Source organism: Piliocolobus tephrosceles, chromosome 19 (genome assembly GCF_002776525.5).
Source record: "Piliocolobus tephrosceles isolate RC106 chromosome 19, ASM277652v3, whole genome shotgun sequence".
NCBI lineage: Eukaryota > Metazoa > Chordata > Mammalia > Primates > Cercopithecidae > Piliocolobus > Piliocolobus tephrosceles.
The window spans coordinates 12,669,897-12,689,473 of NC_045452.1; the positions used below are offsets into that span (position 1 = coordinate 12,669,897).

The 19,577-nt window shown below is 48.0% G+C and overlaps 1 protein-coding gene and 1 pseudogene across 2 annotated transcripts in view; both read right to left on the bottom strand.

Annotated features, from left to right (window-relative positions):
- The window catches only part of OSBP2 (oxysterol binding protein 2), a 227,221-nt gene that overhangs the window by 3,580 nt on the left and 204,064 nt on the right, over window positions 1–19,577 (bottom strand). For both annotated transcript variants that reach the window (XM_023185479.2, XM_023185480.1), the window contains 9 exons: window positions 17,615–17,807; window positions 16,896–17,013; window positions 16,017–16,071; window positions 15,697–15,843; window positions 14,327–14,572; window positions 12,029–12,149; window positions 11,709–11,812; window positions 11,542–11,637; window positions 11,274–11,458 (listed from right to left, as the gene is read on the bottom strand). In XM_023185479.2, the coding sequence (XP_023041247.1) occupies window positions 11,274–11,458; window positions 11,542–11,637; window positions 11,709–11,812; window positions 12,029–12,149; window positions 14,327–14,572; window positions 15,697–15,843; window positions 16,017–16,071; window positions 16,896–17,013; window positions 17,615–17,807 (1,265 nt within the window). The remainder of the gene's footprint in view (window positions 1–11,273; window positions 11,459–11,541; window positions 11,638–11,708; window positions 11,813–12,028; window positions 12,150–14,326; window positions 14,573–15,696; window positions 15,844–16,016; window positions 16,072–16,895; window positions 17,014–17,614; window positions 17,808–19,577) is intronic.
- LOC111521847 lies at window positions 1,836–11,157 on the bottom strand (annotated as a pseudogene).

The window sequence follows — 19,577 nt, forward strand, 5'->3', positions numbered from 1 at the left end:
TGTGTGTGTGTGTGTGTGTGTGTGTGTGTGTGTGTGTGTGTGTGTGTATAAATTATGTAAGGGTTTCTTTTGTTGAAAAGATCCTTCACAAAATACCATATCCATAGATTTGCTTTCTGTCATATAGCTGAATGTGTTGTGTTTGGAATTCCATTCTTACATTTAAAAATCAACTGGATTGCCCAGAAGTTTAGATGCATTTGTTTTGTTTCTTTATCTTAACCACATTGAAGATTTAAGTAGATGATCTGAAAGCATCAGGTTTGATTACACCACATAATGCATGTCTTGCTTAAGTATTGGTGTTACAGAAATGGTTCTTATCTCAGAAGCAGAGAAGCTGACAGGTGGAAGGAAGGAGAGAGTTAGTTCTGTGGATTGCTGAGGACTTGTAACAAAGACACAGTAGGAGAAGCCAAGGATGACAGCCGGTGACCAATTACTAAGCACACTCCACTGGGCGCCCCACCCTACCCTGCCATCACCCGGCAAGGGTCTCTTTCCTAGGCCCTTGCTGCCAGCCACCCCCTAACTGCTCCCCAAAGGGAAGACTGGGATTTGGGTACTGAAGGATTTTTCATCTGTTCACACATAGGCATTCAAGCTCAAAAGCCTAACCCCTACCACTCCCAGGTAAGTGCTGAACCCTGCACATGGGAACAATCAAGTGTGGCCCAAGATGCAGCCACAGACCTAGACAGCTGAAGTCCTATACAGTTATCTGAAGTTTCCTGACAGCTCTGCATAGTACAATTTCATTTATCAAGGGAAATGAGTAAAGTACCAGATTCTAGACCCATTTTGGCTATGAATTGAAGGGGAGGTGGAAGCACAGTATCTCGTTGTCTATATTAGGAACAGGTAAACACACACAGGCAACAGGGATTTGGGGAAACACTGTGTCAGCGCTGCAGTCAACCAAGTGCAGTGCTGGCACTACCCTCCAACCCCCAAAGTGCCTCGGCCCAGCAGAAAAGAAACCATCTGGCCATTCGCTGCAGCTGGCCAGAGAGGGGAACCTTGACCATGTCTGGTGAAAGGAGTGAACTAGCTGGGACACAGCCTCAAAAGAGCAGTAACAAAAACACGTGAACGCATACGAACATTCACTGTATCTTCTCCATGGTCTCCTCTTTCAGGTCTCGCTGTTTCTCATGTGAGCCTATCCCTTTGGACAGTCCACTTTGGGAAGGGATCATGGAGCCAGGGCTCCCTCTCAATAGGAATGGAAAGGACCCTGCAAGGATTAACAGCTGTTTTTAGCCTAGTTGTGAAAACAAGGTGCCTCCAATTCTCTGTGTCCATCACAGCTGAATACTATACTGCAGTTCAGTCTGTCAGTGACTTCTGGTTTTTGTTGGAAGCCAACGCAATACAGAACTCAACACATGCAGGTCAGAAGAGAAACACTGAAGAAATGAAAGGAAACGCCTGGAGTCAGGCCAGTGTCTAAGGTAAAAAGAGAAAGCCAAGGAGAAAAATGATGCAGCACCGCAGCCCAAATGACTCCCCCACACGGCCACCTCCGATCCTCGGGGGAACCCCATGTGCTGCTAGGAAAACAAGGAGCTGGGAGGAAAAGGACAGAAGGAAAATGGGGAAGCAGTGGTAGAAAGAAAAAAACACACGAACAGGCACTACATAGATACAGCAAAGCCCACCATGTACTAAAAACCACTTGTTAACAGCTGGCATGCACTCAACAAGCTGTGTTTCCACTGTGGGGAGGCCAGTGGCAGGCGCGGAAGTGGAAGCAGCAGGAACATGGCCCAGGGACTCATCAGCCTGTGGTCCTGCTCCAACCCCCCAAGTCCCATTCCCTCCCAACCGCAGGATCATTCTTGCTCCTTGTGGATGAATTCCGCTCTGGGTCTGGCACCCCTGAAGATAGCAGAGTTGGGACTGGCTACTTGATTGAGGGGTGTCACAACCGTTCAAGGTTTAAGCTGGAGTCATGGTCTTTGTGCTCCTCCCTCCTCTGTTGGTTCTTTGAAATCCATGTTGGATCCGTGGAGGGGAGGACCATCTCTGACGTGGGTGCCCATTGCGGGGCCTGTTTGCCAGTCATCTGGGTGACTACCTCCCCTGCCTCCTAAGAAGTCATCCCTGAAGCCTCGTCATCTGGGCCACCTTTTCTGAATCCAGAGCCACCTTTGTCTTGTTTTCTGCCTTCTGCAGTGTCCACATGAAGTGACTGATTGCCCAACAGTGCACCATCATATGTCAAAGCTTCCTTAAGGGAATCCACTTCATTGAATTCTATATAGCAGAATCCTTTAAATTTATCTGTGTCTTTGTCTCTGACTACCTGTATACTCCTTATGCTGAGATCCTTAAAGATAGCATCTATATCACCCTGAACCATATTAAAAGGTAGATTTCCTATGTATGCTGTGTGGGGGGCTCTGTGGGCAACTCCTTCTGGCTACAGGAACCGTGGCCACCAGTACTGCTGCAGCACCTTCTGCTTTTTTTTTTCTTATTATATTGCTAAGATTTACCTATATTGCTTCATGTTACTAGGGTTTAGTTTTAGCTACCGTATATATTCCTTCGTACAAATGTACCACAGTTATTCATTCAATAAATTTGTGTTGTTTCCAAGTTTTTATTAGAATAGTCTCATGCATAGTCTTATGCATAAGTCCTGTTGTACATTTGCAAGAATTTCTCTTGAGTATATTTTTAGAAGTAGAATTACTGTGTTATGACTATGTGATTGTTCATCTTTTTTCACGGGGAGTGGAGTTTCACTGTTGTCATCCAGGCTGGAGTGCAGTGCAGTGGCGCCATCTCGGATCACTGCAACCTCCACTTCCCAGGTTCAAGCAATTTTCCTGCCTCAGCCTTTGGAGTAGCATGTGGATTACGGTGTGTGCCACTATGCCTGGCTAATTTTTATATTTTTAGTAGAGACAGGGTTTCTACTAACCAGGTTGGCCAGGCTGGTCTCGAACTCCTGACCTCAGGTGTTCCACCTGCCTTGGCCTCCCAAAGTGCTGGGATTACAGGCGTAAGCCATCACGCCTGGTGGATTGTTCATCTTTAGGAGGTAAAGCCAAACTGTTTTCCCAAGTGTTGCACCAATTTACATTGCCAGCAGCAATGTATCAGAGATACTATAGATCTATGGCTTCTTCAACGTATATGGTTTTTATATGGCGACTGTCCATATATGTTTTTTCTGCAAAATTCTTGTTCATGACTCTTGTACATTTTCCCGTTACTTTTACATTATTTGTTGATTAGAAGTTCTATATGTGGGCTGGGCGTGGTGGCTCTTGCCTGTAATCCCAGCACTTTGGAAGGCAGAGGTGGGCAGATCACCTGAGGTCAGGAATTTGAAACCAGCCTGGCCAATATGGCAAAACCCCATCTCTACTAAAAGTACGAAAATTAGTCAGGCATAGTGGTGCACACCTGTAATCCCAGCTCCTCAGGAGGCTGAGGCAGGAGAATCGCTTGAACCCGGGAGGCAGAGGTTGCAGTGAGTTGAGATCACACCATTGCACTCCAGGCTGGGTGACAGAGTGAGACTCCATCTCAAAAAAAGTTCTTTATGTGATCTTTTAAAAATTATTATTTTTAACTGTGATAAAATACTCTGTATTCTTGATGATAATCCTCTGTCAAGTATAGGTAGGTATTACGATTACCTTCTCCAAGTTTGTTTATGCATCGTCTTTTCACTTTCTTTAAATTGCCTTTTAGTGAGTAAAGTTCTCAATGAACAAAAGTACTTTAATATGGTCAAATATATGAATGCTTGTGTCTTAATATTTCTTTAGGGTCTAAAAGATATTTATCCTTTTAAACTTATTAAGTCATTGTTTACAATAAGTCAAACTTAATATTATTGTTAGGCCATTATTTGGAGTTGATTTTCTTTATAATGTGAGGGAGGGATTAAGTGCATCTTTTTCCATAGGGATAATCATTTTTACCCATATCCATTTGGTGAGCCATTCCATCTTGCCACCTTTGTCATATATCAGAGGTACATATATCCATGGGTCTGTTTCTGGGCTCACTATTCTGTTCCACTGGAGTTTCAAAATAAAAATCCTGGTATCTAGTAGGGTAAGTCCTCTTTGGTCTTCTTCAGAAATGTCTTGGCCCTTTATTCCTCAATATAAGTTTAAAAATTCTAATATCAAGTTCCATGAAAGTCCCTATTGGGGTTTTGTTTGATTTACTGATTTTTTAGACCATGACATCTTTACAATACTTTCTATCCATGAACATTATATCTTTCTCCATTTATTTAGCTCTTCTTTGGTATCTCATTAAAGCTTTATAATGTTTTCTATAGAGGTCTTGAATATATTATAAGATTTATTGCAAGGTTCTTGATGTTATATGCTGTTAATTGGTATTTTTTTCTTTTTTTTTTTTTTTTGAGATGGAGTTTTGCTCTTGTTGCCCAGGCTGGAGTGCAATGGTGTGATCTTGGCTTACCACAACCTTTGCCTCCTGGGTTCGAGTGATTCTCCTGCCTCAGCTTCCCGAGTAGCTGGGATTACAGGCATGTGCCACCACGCCTGGCTAATTTTGTATTTTTAGTAGAGATGGGGTTTCTCCATGTTGGTCAGGCTGGTCTCAAACTCCCGACCTCAGGTGATCTGCCTGCCTTGGCTTCCCAAAGGGCTGGGATTATAGGCGTGAGCCACTGCGCCCGGCCTTGGTGTCTTATCTTAAATTGCATTTTTCTAGTTGTTTGCTGAAGTGCAACTGGCTCTTGTATATTAATCTTGTATCTAGGCACCTAAAACACTTTTTCTGAATCTGTTGAAATCTGTTAATATGATTACTCTATGAATTTTCTAATATAAAATCATTCTGTATACCCAGGATAGATTCGATCTGATTATAGAATGCTATCTTTTTTATACACTGTTGGATTGGATTTTCTGATATCTTGTTTTGGAGTTTTGCTTATATATTTATTAATATAAGTGAAATAGGGTAGAACTTTTATTTTCCTACTGCTAGTTTAGTCTAATTTGGTATGAGGGTTATCCTGACCTCACAGTATAGGAGAGGTGAATATTTCCTTTTTCTATGATCTAGAACACTTTATATAAAATTGGAATAATGTGTTTCTGAAAAAATTGGGAGAATTCACCTGTAAAATTATCTGGGCCTTGTGTTTTCTTTATGGTAATTTTTAAACTATTGCTTCAGTTACTTTATTATAGGACTGTTCATGTTTTTAATTTCTTCTAGAGTCAGTTCTTTTTCTTTCTTTCTTTCTTTCTTTTTTTTTTTTTTTTGAGACAGAGTCTGCTTTGTCACCCAGGCTGGTATGCAGTAGCAGTCACAGCTCACTGCAGCCTCGACCTCCTGGGCTCAAGTAACCCTCCTGCCTCAGCCTCCTGAGTAGCTGGGACTAAAGATGTATACCACCACACATGGCTAATTAAAAAAAATTTTTTTTTTGTAGAGACAGGGTCTTGCTGTTGCCCAGGTTGGTGTTGAGCTCATGGGCTTAAGCGATCCAACTGCCTTTGCTTTCTAAAGTGCTGGGATTATAGGCATGAGCCACTGTGCCCAGCTGGAGTTAGTTCTTGTTATATTTTTCTAAGAATTTGTTCCTCCGATCTAAGTTTTAATTATGTCTTTATACTTTATATGTCACATTAAACCTTTTTCATTAATATTTGTTTCTGTCTTGCTCAGTCTTGTCAGTAGTTTTCTATTTTAACAGTTTTTTTGTGCCTCAAAGAATCAGCTTTTGACTTTTTTTATTGATTTCTGCTTTTATTATTATTATTATTATTATTTTATTTTAGTTTTTTTTGAGACGGAGTCTTGCTGTGTTGCCCAGGCTGGAGTGCAGTGGCCGGATCTCAGCTCACTGCAAGCTCCACCTCCCAGGTTCACGCCATTCTCCTGCCTCAGCCTCCCGAGTAGCTGGGACCACAGGCGCCCGCCACCTCACCTGGCTAGATTTTTTTTGTATTTTTTAGTTGAGACGGGGTTTCACCATGTTAGCCAGGATGGTCTCGATCTCCTGACCCCGTGATCCGCCCGTCTCAGCCTCCCAAAGTGCTGGGATTACAGGCTTGAGCCACCACGCCCAGCCATATTATTATTAATATAAAGATGGTATCTTGCCATATTCAGGCTGGTCTCAAATTCTTGAACTCAAGCAATATTCCCACCGCAGCCTTCCAAAGTGCTGGGATGATAGGGTTTGGCTGTGTTCCCACCCAAATCTCATCTCAAATTGTAATCCCCACACGTCAGGGGAGGGACCTGGTGGGAGGTGATTGGACCATGGGGGTGGTTTCCCTCTTGCTATTCTTGTGATAATGAGTGAGTTCTCACTAGATCTGATGGTTTTGTAAGTGACTGTTTCCCCTACTCTGCTCTTTTCTTGCTGCCTTGTGAAGGTACTTGCTTCTCCTTCGCCTTACGCCATGACTGAGTTTCCTGAGGCCTCCCCAGTCAGGCAGAACTGTGAGTTAATTAAACCTTTTCTCCCTTATAAATTACCCAATCTCTGGTGGTATCTTTATAGCAGTGTGAAAATGGAATAATACAGGAGATTATCGGCATGAACCACCATGTCTAGCCAAAATAATAATAATAATAATAATAATAATAATAATAATAATTATTATTATTATTATTATTATTTTTGAGACAGAGTTTTACTCCTGTTACCCAGGCTGGAGTGCAATGGCGTGATCTCGGCTCACTGCAACCTCCACCTCCCAGGTTCAGGTAATTCTCCTGCCTCAGCCTCCTGAGTAGCTGGGATTACAGGCACGCGTCACCATGCCCAGCTAATTTTGTATTTTTAGTAGAGACGGGGTTTCTCCATGTTGGTCAGGCTGGTCTCAAACTCCTGACCTCAGGTGATCTGCCCGCCTCGGCCTCCTAAAGTGCTGGGATTACAGGCGTGAGCCACTGCGCCCGGCCAAAAATTATTATTATTTTCTGAGACAGGGTCTTGCTCTGTCACGCAGGCTGGAGTGCAGTGGTGTGTTCACAACTCACTGCAGCCTCGACCTCGTGGGCTCAAGTGATCCTCCCACCTCAGTCCTCCTGAGTATCTGGTACTACAGGCATGTATCATCATGCCTGTCTAATTAAGAAAAAACATTTTTTTTTTTTTTGTAGCGATGAGGTCTTACTATGTTGCACAGGCTTTTGCTCTTGCTCTTGCTCTTATTTTTAAAGTATTTTTTCTTCTTTCTTTGGATTTCTATGTTGAACTTTCTCTAATATTAGAATTGAAACTCAGGAAAAAGCCTCAACATTATTTAAATGATTTAAGGCAATATATTTCCTTTGAAGCATTGCCTTTGTTGCATCCAGCCAGTTTAAATATCCTTTTCTTTTTTTTTTTTTTCCCCTGAGATGGAGTCTCAGTCTGTCGCACAGCCTAGAGTACAGTGGCACGATCTCAGCTCACTGCTACCTTTGCCTCCCAGGTTCAAGCGATTCTCCCACCTCAGCCTCCTAAGCAGCTGGGATTATAAGCACATGCCACCATGCCCAGCTAATTTTTGTATTTTTAGTAGAAACAGGATTTCACCATGTTTGCCAGGCTGGTCTTAAACTCCTGACCTCAGGTGATCCCCACCCCCAACCGCCTCGGCTTCCCAAAGTACAGGGATTACAGGCATGAGTCACCGCGCCCGGCCAAGTATCTTTTACATCATTCAGTTCTACATATTTTGCATTTTTTCATTCTAATTTGTTTTGCCTGTTATTTAGCAACTTAATTTTTTTCCCAAATATTTGGGATTTTTTGATCAGTTTGTTTGTAACTTCTATCTTGTCTTATAGATCGTGGTCTACTCTCTGTAAATCTTTGAGACTTCCATTAGGGTTTAGTACACAATCAATTTTTGCATACATTCCATGTATACTTGAGAAAAAAATACATTCTCAGAGTTGCATCCATGAGTCTGTATAGCCTATATTGTTTCGATCTCCATATACTTGGATTGTTTTCAGTTGTTTCCATTTGACCTATCAACAAGTGAAAGAGGTTTACAGAAACCTCCCAATTTCCACTGTGGTGATGGATTTATCAATTTCTTCCTTAAGTATCAATATGTGCTTTGTATATTTTTGAGGCATTTAATTATATGCATAATGTTTAAAACTATTATATCTTTTTGATGAACTCAACCTTTATTATAGCAACTTTCCCTTCCTTAATAATGCTTTTGTCCTAAAGTCTATTTTACCTGATATTAATACAGCTATTATAACTCTTTGTTAGTATTTTCATGATATGTGTCTTTTACTTTCAACTTTTGTATACCTTTACATTTTGGGAATCTCTTAGAAGGTCCAGGTATCTGGATTTTAACACATCCAGTTAGGCCGGGCATGGTGGCTTGTGCCTGTAATCCCAGCACTTTGAGAGGCTGAGGCTGGAGGATCACTTGAGGCCAGGAGTTTGAAATCAGACAGAGCAACATAGTGACACCCTGTCTCTACAAAAAATTTTAAAAAATTAGCCAGGCATGGTGGTGCATGCCTGTAGTCCTAGCTATTCAGAAGTGTGAAGTTGGAGGATCACTTGAACCTAGGTGTTTGAGGCGGCAGTGAGCAATGATTGTGCCACTGGATACCAGCCTAGGTAATAGGGCGACACTCTGTCTCTTAAAAAAAAATCCAGTTTGTCAGTAGTTTGCTTTTTAACTGGTAAGCTTCATCTATTTATATTTATTATAATGCTTGGGCCTATTGCTATCATGTTAATTTATAATTTTTGTGCTACTTTTAAATTTTCTCTTACTATTTTAACAATCTTATAAATGTTTCTTCCTTCCAGTAAGAACTTAGCATTTCTTCACATCCCTGAGGTCCTTCTCTTCTCCTCAAATTCCATCATGCTAACATTATCTAAACTTTTAAATCTTCATTATTATGGACATATTTTCTCTTTTTCTTTGATCCTAGCAATTATTTTAAAAATAACTTTTAGGCTGGGTGTCGTGGCTCACACCTGTAGTCCTAGCACTTTGGGAGGCCAAGGTGTGCCGATCACTTGAGGTCGAGAGTTCAAGACCAGCCTGGCCAACATGGCGAAACCCTGTCTTTACTAAAAATACAAAAATTAGCCGGGCATAGTAGCATGCCCCTGTACTCTTAGCTACTCGGAAGACTGAGGCAGGAGAATTGCTTGAACCTGGGAGACAGAGGTTGCAGTGAGCCAAGATCATGCCACTGCACTCTAGCCTAGGCGACAGAATGAGACTCTATCTCAAAACAAAAAAACAATGAAAAAGCAAACAAAACCCCTTTATTCATCTATTGTGACATCCTTGCTCCCCCCATCCCCCCTTTTAAGTACTATGTCCAGTGTTCATTTTTTTTTTTTTCTTCTCCCAGACTAGAGTGCAGTGGCACGATCTCAGCTCACTGCAACTTCTGCCTCCCAGGTTCAAGTGATTCTCATGCCTCAGCCTCTTGAGTAGCTGGGATTATAAGGTGCCCACCACCATGCCTGGCTAATTTTTGTATTTTTAGTAGAGATGGGGTTTTACCATGTTGGCCAGGGTAGTCTTGAACTCCTAACCTCAAGTGATCCGCTTGCCTCCGCCTCCCAAAGTGTTGGGATTACAGGCATGCGCCACCGCATCTGGCCCAATACTGTTTTCATCGTGGGTTTTCGTGTGGCAAAACTTCTGAGGCTGCATGCCAAAGGATAGGGCCCCATATGTGAATGATACTTTGACTAAATAGAAAATTCTGCTTTCTAATTTTGTAACTTAGAAAATACTAATCCAATGTTGGTTGTTGAAAATCTGATGTCAGTCTGATTCTTTATCCTTGACTAAAATCTTTTGCTCCTCTCTGGAAGCTATTAGAATATTTTTCTTCGGTCTTCATTTTGACTATCGCATGATCTAGATGAACATTTTTCTTTATTTCTTGTCTTGAGCACACTTTAGTACAGGGTCTTTCATCCCTTTGCTTTTACTCTGGGAAATTTATCTTCGTTATAGCTCCCTCTTTTTTTTTTTTTTTTTTTCTTCTTCTGGGATTCCAGCTAAATGGATTATTTTAGCGGTTACCCTAGGAATAGCAATAAACATACTTCATACAGTCAGAAGCAAATGTGCATCTTGATCCTCTTCCAGGGCAGCATGGGGGCCTTTGAGCAGTTTCCCTCCCTTCATTCCTCTTCTTACTGTGCAGCCGCATTCTAAAATGTTATACCCCACATTATTCTTGTTTGTTCAGCATTTATGTAGGTGCACAGTATCTGTTATTCATTCATATGTCTCAGATCTTCCCTCTGGGGTCAGTTTCCTCCTGCCTGAGGTATATCCTTTCATGCAGGTCTGCTGGTGCCAAACTAAGCTTTTTGTTTGCCTGAAAATGCCTTGATTTCACCTTCATTCTTTAAAGATGGTCCCCCTGGGTGTATAATTCTAGGCTGGCAGTGCATCTTTCAGCTCACGCAAGACATCACTTGACTGTCTTCAAGCTCCCATTTCTGTTGATAAGGGAACAGCTCCTTGGAAAGTGATGTCTTTTTAAAATCTGGCTGCTTAATAGTTTCCTCTGATTTAGTTTCACTGCATAGATTTAGGTGCAGGAAGTTCTTTGTTATTTTATCTTCAGGAACAGTCCCTCTTCCCTTTTGGGACTCTTGCTAGAAGTATGCCAAACCCTGCTCTCAATCTTGCTGAGCAAGCTTACAGAAATGTAGATTCCACTGCAGGAGATCTGACGGGATACTCTGCACTCAAACTAGCTCCCAGTGGAGGCCAGGGAGCCTGCTCCAGGGACCTCACTCTGTCTTCTCCCTGTAGCTTCTTGTCTTTTCTGGATATTGTCTCTTTAAATTCAGTTCTATCACGTCTTCTGACCTGTGTTCAGGTGATAGATTCTAGCTACTAAACCATTCCATAGGGTTCTCAATTTCAGTTATTTTTTTTTCTTTGTCAAATTTCTATTTGTTCTATTTGGACTTTCCTATGCCACATTTTATAGTTTTCTATTTCCTATGGTTATTTTCAAGTATGTTTTTTATTTCTTGTAGGGAGGAACAGGGAGGGGCTCTGTCCTATCACCTCACTTAAAGTCTGTGCATAGCGTTCGATAGTTTCACATTTATTTACTGTTGGGTATCTGCCTTCACACTGGGATGTCGGCTGCATAATATTGTTCTCTGCCCATGTCTGAACCCTCCCGACCTCCTGTGCCTGTCAGTTGCTTTCTGTCCACTGTCCTCCCTCCCTCTCCTTTGACCCCTGTCCTACGCCTGTGGTGGGGCCCCTGCCAGCCCTACTCACGGCAGCGGGTACTTCTTCCACAGCAGCTTGGCTGATAGGGTCTGGTACACTGTCTTCTGCTTCCCGTCGGAGCTGGGGCTGCTGGGACTGCTATGCACAACCTTGGAGCACTCCATTTGTTCATCCCATGAGCCAGACAGCACATAGTGGGCCTTGCCCTGGCTGTCACTCACCACTCCTGTCACCTGTGGACATTGGCAGGACCAGCGTAGGTGCACACTCTGCCCTGGGCCCCCTGGGGTGCTCAGAGGTGGCTGGTCCTGCTTACCTTCCGGGCTGCCTCTTTGGAGAAGTAGCTGTAGGGCAGGAACTTCAGCTGGCACCGGTCATTGGTCTTATGGTTCACAATCTCGATGTCCCCTGACTGGCGAAGGAGGGCAGTGGTCAGCGGCCAGCCCGCGGGCCATACACCCCCTCCCCAAGGGTGCCCCTGACCTGGTCGATCCAGAGCTTGCCCACGATGATGTTGTGCACGGTTGAGGTGCTCTTCCTCCACACGTAGTGGTTCCCACTGGCCTGGAATTCTAAGTGGATGGCACCTGGAGGCGGGGGACAGGTCAGAGGTCATGCCCCCCATGCAGGGCTCTGGCCAGTCTGCCCTTAGGCCTGGTGTCTTGAGAACCAGGCTGTGGGTTGGAGAGGCAGGCCTACAGGGAGGCCTCCCTTGGAAGCCCCCAGCTGGCTTTTGCATCACCAGAATCCTCCCTCTTAGGCAGAATGTCTCTGTCCCAGGAAGGCACCGGGCCCCAGCTCACCTAGCGGCATGATGGAGATGTATTTTCCCCGGAACTTGCTGGAGATGGTGATCTCCTGCCAGAGGCTCCAGCCATGCTTGGAGAACACGTAGTGCGCAGCTGAGGGGGGGTGGTGGCTCACCTGAGACCAGACCCATAGGACGTGAGCATCTGCCAGACATGAGCCCAGGTTCCACCTCCCCCAGCCAGGGAGGGACAGCTTGTGCTATCTCAGCAGGCACAGCTCTGTGGCCATAGGAGCAGTCCTGGCTGTTCCTCAGGTGGCCATGGACCCAAGGCAGGCCCCCAGGAAGGCACTGCCTTGAGCAGAAAAGCATCCGGGTGCTGTCCTGCGCCTCTCAGTGCCTGGCTCCTGGGCTGTGAAATAGGGGTGATGGCAGACCTCACGCCTCAAAGACGTGCTTGTGACAGGTGCACTGAGGGCTAATAAAACAAAGGGTGTCACACTGTGCCGAGGGTTCCATGTCCACTTCTCATCTAATCCTCCCCACATGCCAGGTGCGGCTGCTGTGCCATGTTATACCAAGGGGGCCCAGACTGGCAGTGTGATTTTAGCCAAGGGGCAGTTGGGCCCTGCCCCTGGCCAGCTTGGCTCCAGAGCAGGCATCCACATCAATGCACTGCCCCCGGCCCAGCCCTCCCCTGCCTCACTGGCAGTGCCACCAAACCTCCCTTGTCTGTTCTTCCTTATTCCATGCTCCTCTGGCCGTGGGACCCAGGCTTCCCTCTCCTAAGTCTACTCCCCAGGACAGCAGCCCTAGCCTAGCCCTGCCCCTGGCCTCCAGCTGCCCCTGAACACCTCCCCTCAGACAGGCAGAGCCCGACCAGGGCAGAGCCGGGCTCCCGCTGCCCCTAGTGTGCCTTGCCTAACTTCCTGTCTCCGAAAAAGGTGCCTACTTGCTTCCTATGCCCCAGGAGGGCAGGCCCAGCTGCAAACCACCCTGGGAGATGGTGAGCTGGCCCTGAACTCAGCTGATGCCTCCCCAAGGAGCCCGTGGGAAGCTCTGCCTCCTCCTCACCTACACTTCAGCATCCTGCCCTTCCAACCACTCACACCAAATGCTCTGCAGCCTCTATGGCTCTCCTAATGCTCCTCCTCTAACCCTGAGCAAAGCCTGCCTGCCCTTCCTTCAAAATGCATCCAGTATCTGCCCCCTCCACTCCCACCTCCACCTCCCTGGGCCTCCCTGTGGGCCACTCCCTCCATTACAGGAGAGGGCTCCTCTGGCAGGTCAGGAGGCAGGCCCCACCCCAGGTGTACCACACCTCCAGCTGCTGCTTCTCCACCCTCCTTTCATTTCCTCCCTTCACTCTCTCTGCATCAGCAAAGCTGCTCCGTGACCACCGAAAAGAGCTGTAAGCAGCCACAGTATCCGCCCTGCTTTCCCAGCCCCATGAGAACTGGAGCCGTGTCTGTTCACTTCCCAGCTGAAACCTCCATGCCTGAGCAGCACCTGGCATGTCGAGGGCATCTAACGTCTGCTGAATGGAGAAATACATTCACTCCAGGGCTCAGGCCAAGGACCTGGGATCACCCTGACTGCCTCCCACCCCCATATCCAAAGCGTTGGCAAACCAGCTGGCTTATTCTTCAAAAGCTGCCCGTGTTCTGGCCTCCCCCTTCACCCAGGTCTGGCCACTGCACCCCTGCATGGGTCACTGCGGCCGCCTCCTAACAGGGCCTTGCAGCAGCTGCAGCCTCTTCAACTAGCACCAGGATCTGAATGGCCAGCGTCCCATGCTCATGCCAGGAGCCAGGACAATGCTGGCACCAACAGAATCACCTCGTTTTCAACCAGGACGCCCAGGTTCAGCATGGGGCTGCCACTGCTGAGGCTCCTGGGCCTGGGTCTTGGCATGTCTTCGTGGGGAAGGGGTGGCTGGGACAGGCTGCTGTCACTGGCTGGGGCAGAGTCCATCCCACTGCACCCAGGCTCCTCCTGCTAGCTGCCTTCAGCTCAGTGGCGACCCCATGCTCCTCCCCAGCAGTGCCCACAGATGCCCCTCCACCTCTGCTGCACAGCACCCTGGCCTGGAGCTTATCCTCCCCGTCTCTGCAACCAGGCCTGACCCTGTCCTCACCATGCTGTGTTCTCATGCCCCTTGCCATCTCCAGGAAGCCCTGTGCTGCCCCTGCCATGGGAGGCCATGCTTCCCAGCTGGACCTCAGCTTGATGGCCCCTTGGGTATGGGCAGTGGGGGTCAGAGGCTGCATCCCATTTGTCACCTTGGGCCTGGCAGGAACAGCTTGGCCAGAATGTGGGCGGGCACCACCCAGCGCCAGCCTAGCCCGCTCACCTGCTCACAGAGGGAGCGCAGGCCCATGTCGTCGAGGCGGTCTAGCTCGAAGGTCTCCCCCAGCATGGGGTTGAAGGGCTTGGCGATGCGGTGCACCGTGGTGGAGTAGGAGGACACAGAGAAGGCGGCCACCAGGCACATCTGCTCCACCGAGCTGGTGCAGTGCACCGCCTTGTCCAGCAGGTGGTGGTACTCCAGGTCCTCTGTCAGCCGCTGGAGCATGGACAGGGGCTCGTTGAAGTTCACCTGTGGGTGGGCAGGTGGGCAGTCAGGCTGGGCACCAGCCCTGGCTTGACACGGTGCCCTTGCTTTTCTCAAATATTCAGGGACATCCCTGCTCAGATGGCACCTTCACACTGAGGCTTCTCTGATGGCCCTGTCCAACACTGCGGCCCCCAAGCCATCACCTCCCTGGCCCCTCCTGCCTGTTTTCTTCACAGCCCTCCCCACTTTCTGGTCTTCTGCATCCTACACACTTTTATCATGTTTGCTGTCGCTCTCCTCTGCTTGGATGGACACCCGCCAAGGCCAGGGGTTCTGCCTGGCCCACTGCTGTATCTTCAGTGCCGAATCTTAGGAAGCAGTGAGAGAATGAATGAATGAGCACATGAGTCTGTGGGTGGAGGAAGTGGGTCTTCCCCATGTTCTGAGCTGTGATAGGACCTGGTACAGGATAGGTTAGGCCCAGGGCCCCTGTCTCAGTGTCACATAGGGCAGGGTCACTCTCCCCACCATGATGCCATCGGGTACGAGTCTCAGCTTCCTCGTGTTATCTTGCTCCATCCTCCCGGACACTGTGAAGGGGGTGTTGTGATTCTCCCCACTCTACAGATGTGGACACAGAGGCTGGAGATGTGAAGGAACTCGTTCTGGGTCACACAGCAGAACCGTCCGGCCTGGTGGAGAACCGTAGCCAGGTGGCATGAAGATCCAAGTTCTGCCCTCAGCCCACTGTGTGACCACACCGAGTCTGCATTTCCTGGGGATGGCACCAGGGATGGCTGCCAGCTGAAGGAGGCCCCACCCCTCCACACACAGCCCCATCCTGCCACTCCCCATCTACAGATCGGGACAGCCGGGACATGGTAAGGCCCCGTGAGATCCAGAGGTGCTCTGGGGCTCCCCAGGTTGCTGATCCATGCAGAGCTTCTCCCTGGCTCCTTCTGTCAGAGCCTAAAGATCCCTGTACTTTGGAAGATTGGAGAATGTCTATGAACATGATTAGATAATTAGTTACATGCTCCTCAGGTGCCATTAAGAAAATGACACTCCAAGGCTGTGTGTACTTCACACAGGCCATTACTTCTCATCCATGCACAGGAAAGCAGCCCCAGAGGACCTGCCAGGGCTGCCCTGCCCGAGCCACCCACCGGCATGGGGATCCTGGAGAGCTCCCGACCGATGCAGTTCTTCATGATGCTCCAGAGGTTAAGGCTGTAGTTGGGCTTGTTGGGGATGCGGACTCGCCTCTTGACTTTGGACGAACCCTTGGGCACGAGCGAGGCACCATCTAGTACCTGCCACAGAAGTGGGGACACCCCCGTCAGCGGAGGCCAGAGCGCCCCCTCAGCTTCCAGGTATCTGCCCTCCACCCTGAGAACTGGCACACCGCTGGTGAAGGGCAGGGTGGCGCTCCTGGACTGGGGCATGGTCCTGCCTGCCGGCCCTTACAGTGCTCCCCCTCACTTACATTGTCTGCTGAGCTCCAGTCCACAGAACCTGTCCCCGTGCTACCTTCAGCTTTTCTGCAGGAAACACAAAGCGGGAGGCAAGTTACTGATGAATCCCGAGGCCTCCTTGGGACCTGGCCCATCCTTTCTCTAGACAACATCGTTTTCATTGCTAGTAAATGTCCTGGTCACTGCCGTGTGTTCTGTGTGTAGATAGACACCGCATAACAACATTTTATTGGCGGATAGTGTATTGACAGTGGTCCCATAAGACTATCATACTATATTTTTAATATACCTTTTCTATGTTTAGATACACAAATCCTTAACCATTGTGTCACAATTGCCTACAATATTCAGTACAGTCGCATGTTGTACAGGTTCTGTAGCCCAGGAGCAATAGGCTGTGCCACATAGCCCAGGTGTGTGGAGGCTCTATCAGCTAGGTTTGTGTAAATGAGGCTCACACAACAATGAAATCCCATCTAGAGCAAGACAGATTATTGATTTTTTGAGACAGGGTCTCTCTGTTGCCCAGGATAGAGTGCAGTAGCATGACCATGGCTCACTGCAGCTTCAACCTCCCTGGGCTCAAGCAACCCTCCCACCTCAGTCTCCCAAGTAGCTAGGACTGCAGGCCTGTACCACCACCCCTGGCTAGTTTTTGTATTTTTTGTAGAGACAGGGTTTTGCCATGTTGCCCAGGCTGGTCTCGAACTCTTGTATTCAAGCAATCCTCTTACCCTTGGCCTCCCAAAGTGCTGGGAGCCACTGGGCCTGGCCAAAGCAAGATTTAAAGGAAAGAAAACCCCAAGTAAACAAGTAGATAGCTGGTGAAAAGACCAGGTGCAGCCTAAGACCAGGGTGGGGGAGGCTCTGCCCAGATGCAGCCACCTTACCTGTCTTCCTTGGCCTCAGTGATCACGGTGATGAAGGATGTGGAGTCTTCCATGGCATCAAAGTACTCGGTATCTTCATCTTCCTCACTGTCCTCTCCTTTGGGAGTCAAGAGGCTTCCTAGAGACATAGGCAGAGCTTTCGTTTGTAACTTCACAAAAGGCTCATCTCGCCTCCCTAAGTCCAGAGCCAAGGGCTCCCTCAACCCCCATCCGGCCTCACTCCCCTCCTGCTTCAGTCACCTGGGCAGCCCTGGGCCGCAGCCACCCTTGCTCCCTCTGCTAGAATCATGTGCTTTCAACGCATTCATTGCACAGGAGCCTCTTTCTGGAAGCCCCCCTCCCGCCCCCGATCTCTCAGCATGCGGGTCAGTCTTTCTGTGGCCCAGCTTCCCTTTCTGTTGGACCCCTGTCCACGATCCCCATGACCCCCCCACCCAAGGCTAGGTGGGTGGCCACCTGGCACCAGGATACCCCTGCCACACAAGGGACAGCTGGGCTTATTAAACTTAACTCTTGAGAATGTGAACCTAGGTGCAGAGAAACTGTTGCCAGTGGGCACGGGACATACAAAGCACAAAAAGGCAGTCCAGAGTTGGCCAAGCCCAGCCCACATGTGGACACAGCCAGGGATATGCATGTGGGGGAGCAGAAGTTGTATATGCAGAGCCAGCTGGCAGAAGGTCACGGGACAGTCGTGCCCTGGCTGCCCGGGCACTCACCCTCAGTGAAGCTCTTAGAGGGGTTGGCCGGCCGGCCGGGGGCGCTGCGGAAGGCCCGCTCGAGGCTGTTGTGCTGCTTGGCCAGCTGCTCAATGGTTTCCTCCAAGTGCACGCGCTGCTCCTGCTCATACTGCAGTGCCCGCTGCCATTTCCGGCTGTGTATCTCTGCTAGTTCCAGGAAGTCCCTGCAGGCCTGGGGAGGGAAGGGTGGCAGTATGAGACCCTGGCCTCTGGCAGGGGCCCATCTGTCAGAGGCATGTGAACCAGAGCAACTCCATCTTCAACAGGAGCTGGGTAAGATGAGGGTGAAACCTACTGGGCTGCATTCCCAGACACTAAGGCATTCTAAGTCACAGGATGAGATACAAAATACAGGTCATAAAGACTTTGCTGCTAAAACAGGTTGCAGTAAAGGAGCCAGCCAAAACCCATCAAAACCAAACTGGCAACGAGAGTGGCCTCTGGTTGTCCTCACTGCTACACTCCCACCAGGGCCAGGACAGTTTACAAATGCCATGGCAACATCAGGAAGTTACCCGCTATGGTCTAAAAAGGGGGGCATGAATACGCTACCCCTTGTTTAGCACATCAGCAAGAAATAACCATAAAAATAGGCAACAAGCAGCCCTGGGGGCTGCTGTGTCTATGGAGTAGCCATTCTTTTGTTCCTTTACTTTCTTAATAAACTTGCTCTCACTTTGCACTGCAGACTCGCCCTGAATTCTTTCTTGTGCGAGATCCAAGAACCCTCTTGTGGGGTCTGGATCAGGACCCTTTTCCTATAACACATCTGCTCCCCCCACCCCCCGCCATTCCCTGTGAGGACTAAGCTCTGATATTTTTTATCTTGCCCAAATTCCTATGTAAGGCGCCTGGGGAGTCATGCCCTAAAAACCATAAATTCTCACCAGATGGGTTTTATTTAACCCTATATATCGTGACTTACTTTCCAACCTGACTGGCATAACATTACGAGTCAAGGAAGACAAAGTATTTTATCCCAAAACATGCTTCTTGGCCATATTTTGAAGTGGTCCTGCAAAGCTGTCCTTTGTGCGGGAAAATGTGTATCTGTAAAGAATCCCTATTCACATAGTTAGATCGTTTTCTTCCAGCCCCTGCCAATCCTGAAGAGACTGAGTTTTAGCACCTTTTTGAAGGTCTGATTAGGAAACATCTGTCATCTATTGTCTCTAAGGGGAGCCACTGTAAGACTTAAAAAGAACCTTGGTCTCCACAATCTTTTATCTTAACCTGAACATTTCCTTTCTATTGATCCCAGGTCTTTAGACGACTCAGCCAAGTGCCAACCAGAAAATGTTTAAATTAACCCATAGCCCGGAAGGCCCCTCCCCACCTTGCTTTTGAGTTGTCCTGCCTTTCTGAACCAAACCAATGTATTTCTTAAATGTATTTGATTGCTGCCTCATGCCTCCCTAAAATGTATAAAACCAAGCTGCACCCTGACCACCTTGGGCACATGTTCTCACGGCCTTCCAAGAGCTATGTCATGGCCGTGGTCACTCATATTTGGCTCAGAATAAATCTTTTCAAATATTTTGCAGAGTCTGCTTCTGTTGACACCTGCAGTGAAGAAGGCCCTGGGGGCCGTCTGGCTTCCCCCTCTGCTGCGATGGTAACAAATATGCTCACTGCGCGCTTTGGCCTCCATGGGGATATGGGAACCGTAGCCTTCTCAGAGCCCACCCAGCAACCAGTACTCACCCTGGTTGGCCTCCCATGGTCAGGATGCCAGTTGGGGAGCAGCAAACCCAGGTGCCACGGGTCTGCACGCTGCCTCCCCAGCAGCAGCTCACCTGGAGCTGAGGTGGCTGCTGTTGCTCATCATGGCAGGGGCTGAGCTCTCTGCAGCCACATATTCCCTGCAGTGTTAGGCCTCAGGTTTGTCACTGGCCCTTGTCTAGCACTGGGCCGGTCCCTGGCCATGGCACAGAAGGAAGGA